The sequence below is a fragment of the Hemitrygon akajei genome, chromosome 4 (assembly GCF_048418815.1).
Source record: "Hemitrygon akajei chromosome 4, sHemAka1.3, whole genome shotgun sequence".
Classification (NCBI taxonomy): Eukaryota; Metazoa; Chordata; class Chondrichthyes; order Myliobatiformes; family Dasyatidae; genus Hemitrygon; species Hemitrygon akajei.
In genome coordinates, this window is record NC_133127.1 from 155,598,802 (window position 1) to 155,612,056 (window position 13,255).

General features: G+C 40.7%; 1 protein-coding gene across 1 annotated transcript in view; it reads right to left on the reverse strand.

Moving 5' to 3' along the window:
- Positions 1–13,255, reverse strand: part of cryl1 (crystallin, lambda 1) — an 81,127-nt gene that overhangs the window by 39,634 nt on the left and 28,238 nt on the right. Inside the window, exon 4 of the mRNA XM_073043696.1 lies at positions 2,122–2,283. Coding sequence (XP_072899797.1) covers positions 2,122–2,283 — 162 coding nt within the window. The remainder of the gene's footprint in view (positions 1–2,121; positions 2,284–13,255) is intronic.

The window sequence follows — 13,255 nt, forward strand, 5'->3', positions numbered from 1 at the left end:
GCTTGTCAGCTAGAGACACTGCAGATGGAGAATCACGAGGAGTCAACAGTTCCTGGATTAGGGGACCTCAAGAGTGAAGGAAAAACTACAGCAGCTAACTACAGCACAAAATGGAGGAGAGTTGCTGCACATAACTGGCCAGTTTACTCCTTTGTCCCAAAGTCTTACCTCAGCTTCTCCGAACAAACATTCTTCACTAGCAATTCATCAGTTTACTGAATACCAAAACAAATCGCCTTCAGTATTAGTCATGAACTAACATTGGCAAACAATAATTCCTCTGAGATTATTGCATGCAACTAATATTTTTTGCACTTGAGAAATTTATGAACTCTTCTGCCCATACAAGACACTAACTTCACAATACATCAAGATTTAGTGTCCTTCTGATTGTTCCAGACCTCAAAGTTGTAACAGACTGCTTTATCTCATCTGCACCATTACAGATTATAAATTTTTTTGATTCAGCAGCAATCATGTCAGTTGAAATTTGGAATTTTTGGAACATCAGACATAAAGGTTTTCTTTGTCACTAGTTTACCAGTGTAAATCAAATGTTGATAAAGTAGAGCATTTTCTGTTCAAATATTAACTTGGAGAGTGATAATAACAACAGCAAGGATTAAGTGCACTGGGACAAAAACAGTTTTGGAAGTTTCACTGTATCATCTAGCATGCTTTGTATGTGAATCTTAAACAGGAGACATTTTGTAGATGCTGGAAATCCAAATCAACAACACACAAAATGCTGGAGGAACTCAGTAAGTTAGGCAACAACTATGGAAATCAATAAACAGTCCACATTTCATGCTGAGACCCTTCATTGGCACTGGAAAAGAAGGGGAAGATGCCAGAATAAAAAGGTGGGGGGGTGGAGGAAGGAGGATAACTAGAATGTGATAAATGAAGCCAGGTGGAGAGGAAGGAATCTGATAGGAGAGGAGAGGACCATAGGAGAAAGGGGAGGAGGTGACCCAGGAGAAGGCGATAGGCAGAGTGGGGAATAGAAGGGGGGAGGGGGGAAAGAATGTTCTTTAAACCAGAAGGAGAAATCAATATTCATGCCATCAGATTGGAGGCTACCAAGACAGAATACAAGGTGTTGCTCCTCCAACTTGAGGGTGGCCTCACTCAAAGAGACCAAAGACCAACATGGAATGGGAATCAGAATTGGAATGTTTGGCCACCAGGAAGTTCCACTTTTGACGGATGGTGCGGTGCTGCTCAAAGAAGTGGTCCCCCAATTTATGATAGATCTCACCAAAGTAGAGGAGGCCACATCTGGAGCACCAAACACAGCAGACGACCCCAGCAGATTCACAGGTAAAGTGTTACCTCCCTTGGAAGGACTATTTGGGGACCTGAATGGAGGTGAGGAAGAATGTGAACGGGCAGGTGTAGCATATTGGCCGCTTGCAGAGTTAAGTGCCAGGAGGGAGAATAGTGGAGAATGACGAGGGAATCATGGAGGGAATGATCCCTGAAGAAAGCTGAGTGGGGGGGGGTAAAGCTGTTTGGTGATAGGATCACTGGGGATGGCGGAAGTTGTGGAGAATGATTTGTTGGATGTAGAGGTTTCTGGGGTGGTACGTAAAGTCAAGAGGAACTCTATCCCTGTTAAGGCAGCGAGAAGATGGAGTGAGTGCAGGTGTTCAGGAAATGGAAGAAATGCGGGTGAGGACAGCATCAGTGATGGAGGAAGGAAAAACCCCTTGCTTGAAGGACGACAACATATGAATATTGCTGAATGATACTTGCACAACAGAACAAAACTCTTCGTTTTTGATGATCATGAGCCAATGTTGCTAATCTGAAAATCTAATATCTTTTGTCTTGTGGCCTTTTGCTCATTTTTATGAACTTGTTGATTCACCTCCTTTATTTTATAATGGGAAAGATTTTTCGTTTGTAGTTTTGCATCAACAGCATTAACACAAAGATTTTCAAATAAGTTTGTTTTGCAGTAGACGCTTCTATATTGCAACTTTGCAACCAATTATATACAAGACGAATGTCTGGTAATTATGCACTGTAGATAATCAGTCAATTTGAATCAAGTTAATACTTGGACAGCAGGTTTCAAATTTAAGTATCACCAGTGTTCATTACATTAGTACTTACAGGATGAGAGACAATGCACTGTTTAACGTGCTTGAGACCCGTGAATAGCTTTGAAGGTAAAAGACAAGAGGTGGAACTGCTGAGAATCACGTCATCATTCATAAGATCATCCAACTCTTGAAAAACCTTCCTCTTTAGTTCCAAGTTTTCAGGAACACATTCCTGCATAAAAATACAAAACATGATCATCTTGCATGCCAAACGTGTTTACTAGAAGAATGTTTACAAAGAAAGCCTCAAACATTTAACAACTAAAAGCATTAACAGCAAACTGGAATCTGTGCCCATGAGAAGAACTTCCTTTCTAGGGGATAAAAGGAATTAAGATATTAATTCACTAACAAAAAAAAGGTTTTATCACATGCCTGATAGTAAGTTCCAAGGAAAGAATATAGTTTGTGGAAGGTCTTGCCCAACTAAACACATTGATGGTAAAGCAGTAGATGTAGTGTATATGTATTTTAGCAAGGCATTTGATAAGCTATCCCATGCAAGGCTTACTGAGAAAGTGAGGCATGGGATCCAAGGGGACATTGCTTTGTGGATCCAGAACTGGCTTGCCCACAGAAGGCAAAGAGTGGTTGTAGACAGGTCATATTCTGCATGGAGGCCGGTGATCAGTGGTGTGCCTCAGGGATCTGTTCTGGGATCCCTACTCTTTGTGATTTTTATAAATGACCTGGATGAGGAAGTGGAGGGATGGGTTAGTAAATTTACTGATGACACAAAGGTTGGGGGTGTTGTGGATAGTATAGAGGGCTGTCAGAGGTTACAACGGGACATTGATGGGATGCAAAATTGGGCTGAGAAGTGGGAGATGGAGTTTAACCCAGATAAGTGTAAGGTGGTTCATTTTGGTAGGTCAAGTATGACGGCAGGATATAGTATTAATGGTAAGACTCTTGGCAGTGTGCAGGATCAGAGGGATCTTGGGGTTCAGGTCCATAGGACACTCAGAGCTGCTATGCAGGTTGACTCTGGTTAAGGCAACATACAGTGCATTGGCCTTCATCAATTGTGGGATTGAGTTTAAGAGCTGAGAGGTAATGTTGCAGCTATATAGCGCCCTGGTCAGACCCCAATTGGAGTACTGTGCTCAATTCTGGTTGCCTCACTACAGGAAGGACGTGGAAACCATAGAAAGGGTGCAGTGGAGATTTACAAGAATGTTGACTGAATTGGGGAGCATGCCTTATAGAGAATAGGTTGAGTGAACTTGGCCTTTTCTTCTTGGAGCAACGGAGGTGATCTGATAGAAGTGTACAAGATAATGAGAGGCACTGATTGTGTGAATAGTCAAGAGGTTTTTCCCAGGGCTGAAATGGCTAGCACAAGAGGGCATAGTTTTAAGGTGCTTGGAAGTAGGTACAGAGGAGATGTCAGAGGTAAGTTTTTTTTTAATGCAGAGAGTGGTGAGTGCGTGGAATGGGCTGCCAGCGGCGGGGGTGGAGGTGGAAATGATAGGGTCTTTTAAGAGACTCCTGGATGGCTACATGGAGCTTAGGAAAATAGAGGGCTATGGGTAAAGCCTAGGTAGTTCTAAGGTAAGGACATGTTTGGCACAGCTTTGTGGGCCGAAGGGCCTGTATTGTGCTGTATGTTTTCTATGTTTCTATGCAACTCCTTGGGTCTAAAAGGCCAAGAACTACCTCTTGTATAACTGTGATGGAACACAGGAAACAGCTATGATTCACTGGTTATATCATAAGAACACATTTTGTCAGTGTTGATTTTTAATTTTATATCGTAAACCATAAATCCCCATCTATAAGAGATGCATTACTGTTAACCCTGAGAAAATAAATACACCATCTCTCTCTCTCTCTCTCTCAGGACCAATGAGCATACTTTAGTAGTTCCAGCCACAGTCATGTTATCTGTGAATCAGGAGCAGCAGCCACAAATGCCTGTCAACATTTCATTTATAATCAATTGATATATGAAATGACATAGAAGAACTGCACAGATTTGCAGAAAGCAACAATGCTCTCATCCCAATCTGTAACGTCACCTTGCAGTTCTTAATGCAATCCGTCCTTGCATTAAGAACTGATTACTACAGAGGACAGCAATACATTTTAAAATATTCAACGGATTATAATTGTCACATATACCAAGGTAGTGTGAGAAACCGATTTGCATGCCATTCATACAGATCACTTTGTATGAAAGTCACTAATGTAGCACAAGGGAAAACAATGCAGAAAAAAATGTTATAGTTACAGAGAAAGTGCAGTGCAGGCAGATAATAACGTGCAAGGTTATAACAAGGTGGAGTGTGAGGTCAAGAGTCCATCTCATCTAAATAGAGGATAATGCAATAGTCTTAACAGCAGAATAGAAGCTGTTCTTGAGCTTCATGGTAAGTGTTCTCAATCTTCTATCTCTTAGGTGGTGGGGGGTGCGGAAAAGAGGGAAAAGAATATTTATTGTCCACCTACAGAAGTACTGTAGATGGTATTACAGGCAAGAGTCCAGCATAGATAGAGCATTGGCTGATTGGCAGGAAGCAGAGTGGGAACAAAGGGAGCTTTTTCTGATTGACTGCCAGCGAGTAGTGGTGCACTGCAAAGCTCGGTGTTGGGACTGCTTCTTTTTACATTGTATGCCAGTGATTTGGATGACAGAACTGATGGTTTTGTGGCCAAGTTTGTGAATGATATAAACACAGGTGGAGGGGCAGGTAGGTTTGAGGAAGTAGCAAGTCTGCAGAAGGACACAGACAGATTAGGAGAAAGGGCAAAGAAGTGAAAGATGGAATACAGTATTTTTCAGCCCATTTTTCCAGCTCAGATGCCTTTGCAAACCATGATAGCTTGCCTCACTTTCTACTACACCTCCAATCTTGCTGTCCATCTCTGTAAATTTGCTGATCAAGTTAACCATATTACCATTCAGATCATTGACACAGATGACAAACAACAAAGTCAGCACCAATCCCTGCAGCACAACTTCAGCCACAGGTCATCTGTTAGAGAGGCAAACATCTCCCACAAAGCCAATGTCTAATCCAATTTAATACTTCATCTTGAATGCCGAGTGACTGAACCTTCTTGACAAATTTCTCGTGTGGGACCTTGTCAAATGCCTTGCTAAACTCCATGTAGACAACATCCACTGCCTTGCCTTCATCCATTTTCTTGGTATCTTCCTCAGAAAACTTTATAGGATTGGTTAGACATGACTACCACGCATGAAGCCATGCTGACCATCTTTAATCAGTCCATGTCTATCAAAATACTTGACATCTGGTCCCTTAGAATACCTTCCAATAACTTTGCCACAATTGATTTCAGCCTTTCTTAAACAATGGAACAACACTGGCTATCCCCCAATCCTTTAGGTACCTCTCCTGTCACCAAGGATGATTTAAATATCTCTGCTAGTGATGCACCAGCAATAACTCTAGGAGACTGGAAGTGAACGATAGGCTTTTATTAACAGCAAAAAGGGAGCACGACATGTCGAAGACTGAGGGAGGAGCAGTGTCCCAATCGCCTTTATACCGGGGTCTGTGGGAGGAGCCACAGGAGCAGTCAGCAGAGGGGCGCGTCCAGACAGGTATACATAGTTTACCACAGCTAGGGCACCAAAATTTTTTTGATCAGCCTCCCCAAAGGAACATCTCTTATTCAAGTTTCTGCCCCTTCCCTTCAGGTCTTTATGAAGGGTCTCAGCCTGAAATGGCAATGATTTATTTCTCTCCATAGACTCTACCTGACTTGCTGAGTTCCTCTAACATTTTCAAGGTTTCCAGCATCTGCAGATTCTCTTCATTGATGATTACTTAGTTTGCTAAGCATCAGAAATTTAGTTTAATAAAATATACTTTAACAGCAATATAATTCAAGGCATTGGTCTGCAATTGAATAGCAGCTCTGTTTAATGGGTAAACTTCTTGCACCATATATTAAGTTTGACACTGGTACTCTACGAAAAGAGTTACTTAATATGTGTTGCAACATTCAGCTCCTAGAACAGGGTCACATGCATTGTATTTATGATTCCCTGGTCACTACTTTGAATTGCTTAAAAAAAAGACAAAAATCAAAATTGTTAGGTATACTTGACTCTTACAAATCCATGCTAGATCTCTAATATATATTCACCATTTTTTGAAGCATTAGCTCCTGCTGTTTTAATGGGAGGCTAGTTAAAATGCCCGTTTCCCCAATAAGAGGACAAGTACTGGCAATGCCTAACATACTGTAACTATATAGCCCAAGATGTTGGAATTAGTGGCTGATATGGCAGAAGAAAGCAAATGTGGATGAGCAGAAGAATGATCAACACAAAAAGAAAATAATCAAAAACAGTGGTACAGCCTGATACTCCACTTTATTTTGCAAGTGTATTCAACATATTAGGCTTTTTTCTGTTTTGAACTTTCTATTTCACTGAAACTTCCCTACTAATTATGTTGCCATATAGCAAAATGCAAAAACATAAGTATAAATTGTGCAATCAGGACTTGAGGAAAGGCACAGAACTCAAAACAAGGCATGCATTAAATAATCTTACAATTATTTAGTCCAATTTGGCACATTTAAAAATGAATTGTGAAAGCCATTCAATATTTTTAACCATATAACCATATAACAATTACAGCACGGAAACAGGCCATCTCGGCCCTTCTAGTTCGTGCCGAACGCTTACTCTCACCTAGTCCCACTGACCCGCACTCAGCCCATAACCCTCCATTCCTTTCCTGTCCATATACCTATCCAATTTTACTTTAAATGACAATATCGAACCTGCCTCTACCACTTCTACTGGAAGCTTGTTCCACATAGCTACCACTCCGAGTAAAGAAATTCCCCCTCGTGTTACCCTTAAATTTTTGCCCCCCAACTCTCAACTCATGTCCTCTTGTTTGAATCTCCCCTACTCGCAATGGAAAAAGCCTATGCACATCAACTCTATCTATCCCAATCATAATTTTAAATACTTCTATCAAGTCCCGCCTCAACCCTCTACGCTCCAAAGAATAAAGACCTAACTTGTTCAACCTTTCCCTGTAACTTAGGTGCTGAAACCCAGGTAACATTCTAGTAAATCTTCTCTGTACTCTCTCTATTTTGTTGACATCTTTCCTATAATTCGGTGACCAGAACTGTACACAATACTCCAAATTCGGCCTTACCAATGCCTTGTACAATTTTAACATTACATCCCAACTCCTATACTCAATGTTCTGATTTATAAAGGCCAGCATACCAAAAGCTTTCTTCATCACCCTATCAACATGAGATTCCACCTTCAGGGAACTATGCACCATTATTCTTAGATCACTCTATTCTACTGCATTCCTCAATGCCCTACCATTTACAATGTATGTCCTATTTTGATTAGTCCTACCAAAATGAAGCACCTCACACTTATCAGCATTAAACTCCATCTGCCATCTTTCAGCCCGCTCTTCTAACTGGCCTAAATCTCTCTGCAAGCTTTGAAAATCTACTTCATTATCCACAACATCACCTATCTCAGTATCATCTGCATACTTACTAATCCAATTTACCACCCCATCATCCAGATCATTAATGTACAGTCAACCCTCCTTATCCGCGGATTCCGCATGCGCAAATTCAACCAACCGCGACTCACGAAAACCCGGAAGTCCTCCTCCAGCACTTGTTGTTGGAACATGTACAGACTTTTTTTCTCATGTCATTAGTCAGTCCCTAAACAATGCAGTATAACAACCATTTACATTGTATTAGGTATTATAAGTAATCTAGTGATAATTTAAAGTATACGGGAGGATGTGCGTGGGTTATTGTGGATCGGGATCGAAAAAAAATCAGAAGTTCTCTTACTAAGTAAGTCGGAAAAGGTACATCTGGTATTATTTAGAGTCAGTTAGTCAAATGTTTGTCTTAGTATATAGTATATATTTTACCATTCTATGCACATAAAACACTTAAGAACGTAAGTTTCAGCGCCGGGCTCGGGAATGGAAGTTCTCGGGACTTGGGACAGACCGCTATCGAGTGCGCTCTCCACCACGCTGGGTTGATGTGGAGGATCAAAAACCCAAAACCCCAACAATTAAACCACTGTGTTGCTTAGTAATAATTGTAGCTTTCATTGGGGCAGGGCCTTTCTCACTTTATCTTTTAAAATTGTTCCGATCGTTGACCAACATAGCCTAACGCTTTTCCAATGGCTTTTCACTTCTTTCTGATCGCTTTATTATTCCCACTTTATTTTCAATTGTGATTATTTTCGTGAACAGAAACACTACGCATTCAGAGCTCTGGCGCTGGGTCTTAATGTCCACCGCATTGAGACAGGTTGAATAAGGGACTTGAGCATCTGCGAATTTTGGTATCTGCGAGAGGTCCCGGAACCAATCCCCCGCGGATAAGGAGGGCTGACTGTATATGACAAACAACATTGGACCCAGTACAGATCCCTGAGGCACACCACTAGTCACCGGCCTCCAACCTGACAAACAGTTATGCACCACTACTCTCTGGCATCTCCCATCCAGCCACTGTTGAATCCATTTTACTACTTCAATATTAATACTTAACGATTGAACCTTCCTAACTAACCTTCCGTGTGGAACCTTGTCAAAGGCCTTACTGAAGCCCATATAGACAACATCCACTGCTTTACCCTCGTCAATTTTCCTAGTAACCTCTTCAAAAAATTCAGTAAGATTTGTCAAACATGACCTTCCACGCACAAATCCATGTTGACTGTTCCTAATGACCCCAATGCCATTAGGCTTTACAATTCTACCGCCAGGACTTAAGAACTTTTTAAAAGCTATTATTAATGCTTTTTGAGATAGTGATTTAGATGCATATCATATTTTTTTACTGAGTTAAGTATTGTATGTAATTAGTTTTGCTACAACAAGTGTATGGGACATTGGAAAAAAAGTTGAATTTCCCCATGGGGATGAATAAAGTATCTATCTATCTATCTATCTATCTAATCAGACCCTGTCTATCCAGATAGTCATATATACCATCTCTAAGAATACTTTCCATTAATTTACCCACCACTGACATCAAACTTACAGGCCGATAATTGCTAGGTTTACTCTTAGAACCCTTTTTAAACAATGGAACCACATGAGCAATACTTGATTTTTGTGGGTTTTTTTTCCTAATGCTTTAAACCCCACTAAATATAAAAAAGCAATTAATGTGTAGGCCTGAGAAATGCAAAAAAAATTATGTTGGCTTACGTTGCACAAGACTTTGGTAGTAGCTTCCAAGAATCCATGACAAATTGGTACATTGCAAGAAAAGGGGTAATTCATTAAGACCACAAGATATGGGTGTAGAATTAGTCCATTCAGCCTACAGAGTCTGGTAATGACTAAAAAGTTACTCTATGTTCTGCATTTATAAATACTGCTAAGCCATTTAAAATCTTCAGACTTGAGATAAATAAAGCCTGGAGAACATGAGAACATGTTGTTTTAATAAGCACAACTATCTGAATAAATGTAGGATGTCCCCAGTTGGTACAGTATATGGCAAATCACTGCCGAATGATCCTTTCTATCAAGGAAGCCACACAAACTGCTGCATATTTTGAACAGATAACACATACTGAGGCATTGTTGATAGTTACATTTGTGAAATCCAGAACCAATTGGTTTTTCTGCTTGGATGGCCAGTCTTTGGGTAAAATACAGGCCTCACCTCAAATGTTAATGACCAACATTTCATATTCCTATCCCATAGGCCCCGAGGTCCAGTAATGACAACTTGCCAACTTTATATAATACTACAGTATAGGAACAGGAAAACAACACCAGGGACATTTCAGAATGCTTATCACTGATAATTACCTATGAACACATCTTCCCTTGTTACAATATTCAGCATAGTTACTTCTTTTGTTTGGGCACATTATAACCTGTAGAACTGCATATCAAATTCCATAACTGTAGATAATTCACTCTTTGGTGGTGAAAAGAGTCATTTTTGCCTTCCACCGCTTGTTTTACATTTGTATAGGATGGCCAGCTAAGCATGTTCCAGAGGCCAAAATGTACAATTTTCAGCACATTTTGCAACGAGGTGAAAATGTTCCTCTCACATCACTCCCAGGCTCTGCAGATCCTTCAGCTGATTTGCTCCTTTATTAATCATTCTGCTCTACAATGCTAACTCCTCCATTTGCAGAGTTCAGCAGTTTGTTGGCACTTTGTTCAAATCTCCACTTTTCAATGGATTTTCCTCTTGGCCATTTAAACTTAAAGATTAGCAGTGTCCTCAATAGAAATCTTAACTTTGCCCCCATTCTTCCTGACTTCTCTATCTTCATAATTCTTGCCCCACTCCAAATCTCCGTGCCTATAAAACCATACAGCGTTAATTTTTTGCAAATCTCTTAAACAGAATTAATATTAGCAGTAACAAAGTCTACTGCATTACAAAGGACTATACTGCTGATTCTGACATGGATTAAGTAGGCCAGCAGCAGGTAGGGTTATAACAAAACCAATTTGTGTGAGGTCCATCACACAGGAACATCAATATAGTAATCATAAACACATTTAAAACATATCCACTGCACAGTAATCAAATATTAATTCCAGAGCATGTGATAGTAGGTGAGCTGGGGACAAAGCCTGGCACTCATTAACTGAAAGCCATCCACGTGGAAGATTGAGGAAGAAGCCATGCTAGAGGAAAGGTGACTAGTGTTCTCCAATAGCTTGTTGGCTGGCAGACAAATGGAAACAAAACAGGAACATCAGAATTTGCTTAATTACTATAAGAGTGAATTATCTACATTGTAGAATTTGATATGAAGTTCTGCAGGCTACAATGTGCCCAAACAAATGGAACTACATCTGCTGAAAATTCAAACGTATTCTCATCACCGAGTACCCTGACAATGTAAAAACAGAAACTGCGGAGAAAACTCAAGTCAGGCAGTACTGATACTAAAGAAGCAGTTCATATTTCCATTATTGGACCCTTCATCAGAATTTTAAAAAAAGGTTAACTTGGGAAAGCAATGAGTGAACTAAAGGAATTTATCTGAAAGTGAAAAGAAAATTGGCTGTAAAGTTCCTTTGTCCATATAACATTGCACATTGTTGAAAAGCTGGCCATCCTATACAAATGTAAAGGAACAAGTGGTGGCAAGCAAAAATGGCTCATTTCACCGCCAAGGAGTGAATTATCTACAGTTGTGGAATTTGATATGCAGTTCTAAAGGCCCAAAGAAAACATGAGGTACTGACAAGTAACCTGAAGCCCAGGGTCCCTCCTGCCTACTGAATGAAGGTGCTCACGGAAGCAATTAGCCAGTCTGCTACTGGCTTCTACCAGCAGTGGAGACTATATTGTGAACAGCAAATGCAGAACACTAGACTGAAACAAGTGCAAGTGATTCACAGCCTTACATGAAAAGACCGTTTGGCTCTGTGGATGGTGACAAGAGAAGATGTGAAAAGACAGGTAATGCAACTCTTGTCATTGCAGAAAAAAAAGTGCCATACAAATAGCAGTTTGTGATAATAGGGCAGACAAGGAAGGTGTGAAGAGGGCAATCCCATCAAAATGCTGAAAGAGAAGAGGGGAAAGCATACCTGGTGATGGAATCTTGCTGTAGCTAGTGAGTAGGAAGGCAAGGACCCAGGTGGTGAGTGGGAAGGGAAATCTATTCTTGCTCTGCTCTGGATGTAAACAGGTGAGTGAGGAAGTGGGGGAAATTAGCAAGATGTAGTCAGTGCTTCTGTCTTCTGTGGTAGAGGACAGCCTCATCGTCAGAGCAAATGTTATGGGGACGGAGGAACTAAGAGGAACAAAATTCTTATAGCTTCCTGGAATGGGAGGGGCAGAAGGATTTGTGTGCTGGTGTCAGGCGGTGAAGTATAATCAAGGTAGCTGTAGGAGGAAGTGGCCTTGTAGTACTTGGTGGCTAGATCAACTGGTTTTTCTTTCTGGGATGAAGAAGCCCAGACCCAAAACATCAATTGTTTCTCTTTTCACAGATGCTGCCTATCCTAACAACACACACAAAATGCTGGTGAAACACAGCAGGCCAGGCAGCATCTATAGGGAGAAGCACTGTTGACGTTTCATGATCCATTCTTCTGAAATCTTCAGGTCTCCGGCAGCAAAATATCCATCAAAGGATTCTGACAGCATTTCCAAATGAGCCACAATTTCTTGACGCACAGTAGGAGTTATGGATCCAGCATCATCAACCATCTCTTCTAGTGAAGGAAAATTTCAGAGACTGCCTCTTTCCATCCTTCGACACCAAAGACGTACCTTTTCTTTGAAGGCATTCAACTTTTCACAAGCCTTCACTATGCTTATCCCTTTTCCTTGAAGAGAAACTCTCAGGTCATTCATACGAGTGAAAATGTCAGCTAAGTAAGCCAGCATTTGGGTGAATTCCTGTGATTCCATTGCCCCAACCAAATCACATTCATGCTCCTCCAAAAAACTTTGATTTCTTCTCGCAGTTCAAAGAAGCGGGTTAAAGCTTGTCCTCGTGACAACCAACGGACTTCTGTGTGGAAAAGCAAAACTGAATACTCACTTCCCAGATCCTTACAAAATGATTTGAAGATGCAATGGTTCAAAGCATGCCCCCTGATCCAGTTGATGATCTTCACACAAGTATCAAGGACTTTCTTCAAATTTGGAGGCAATGTTTTTGATGACAAAGCATGCCGATGAAGAAAACAATGGGTAACTTGCAAGTCTGGAATCTCCTTTTTCATCAATGCAGAAAAGCCAGATTTATTTCCAAGCATTGCAGGTGCCCCGCCAATGCACACAGAACTAATGACTTTGATATCTAAATCATGTTTGGCAAAGAAGTCTTTCACCAGCTGCATCACATCCTTTGCAGTTGTGTTTGTTTTCAGATCTTTACAAAACAGGAAATCTTCCTTCACAGCACCATCATTGACATACCTCACTAATGTGATGAGTTGACTACAACTGGAGACATCAGTTGACTCATCTAACTGAATAGAGATTTTAAGAGGACTAGCTCTGACATCTGAGATGACTTGGTCCAAAATATCTTCACTCAAATCACTGATTCGGTGGTGAATGACATTATTTGATAGGCGCACCTGTTCAAATTTTTTTCTTGCTTCTTTGCCCAGGATAATTGTCACCATTTCCAGTGC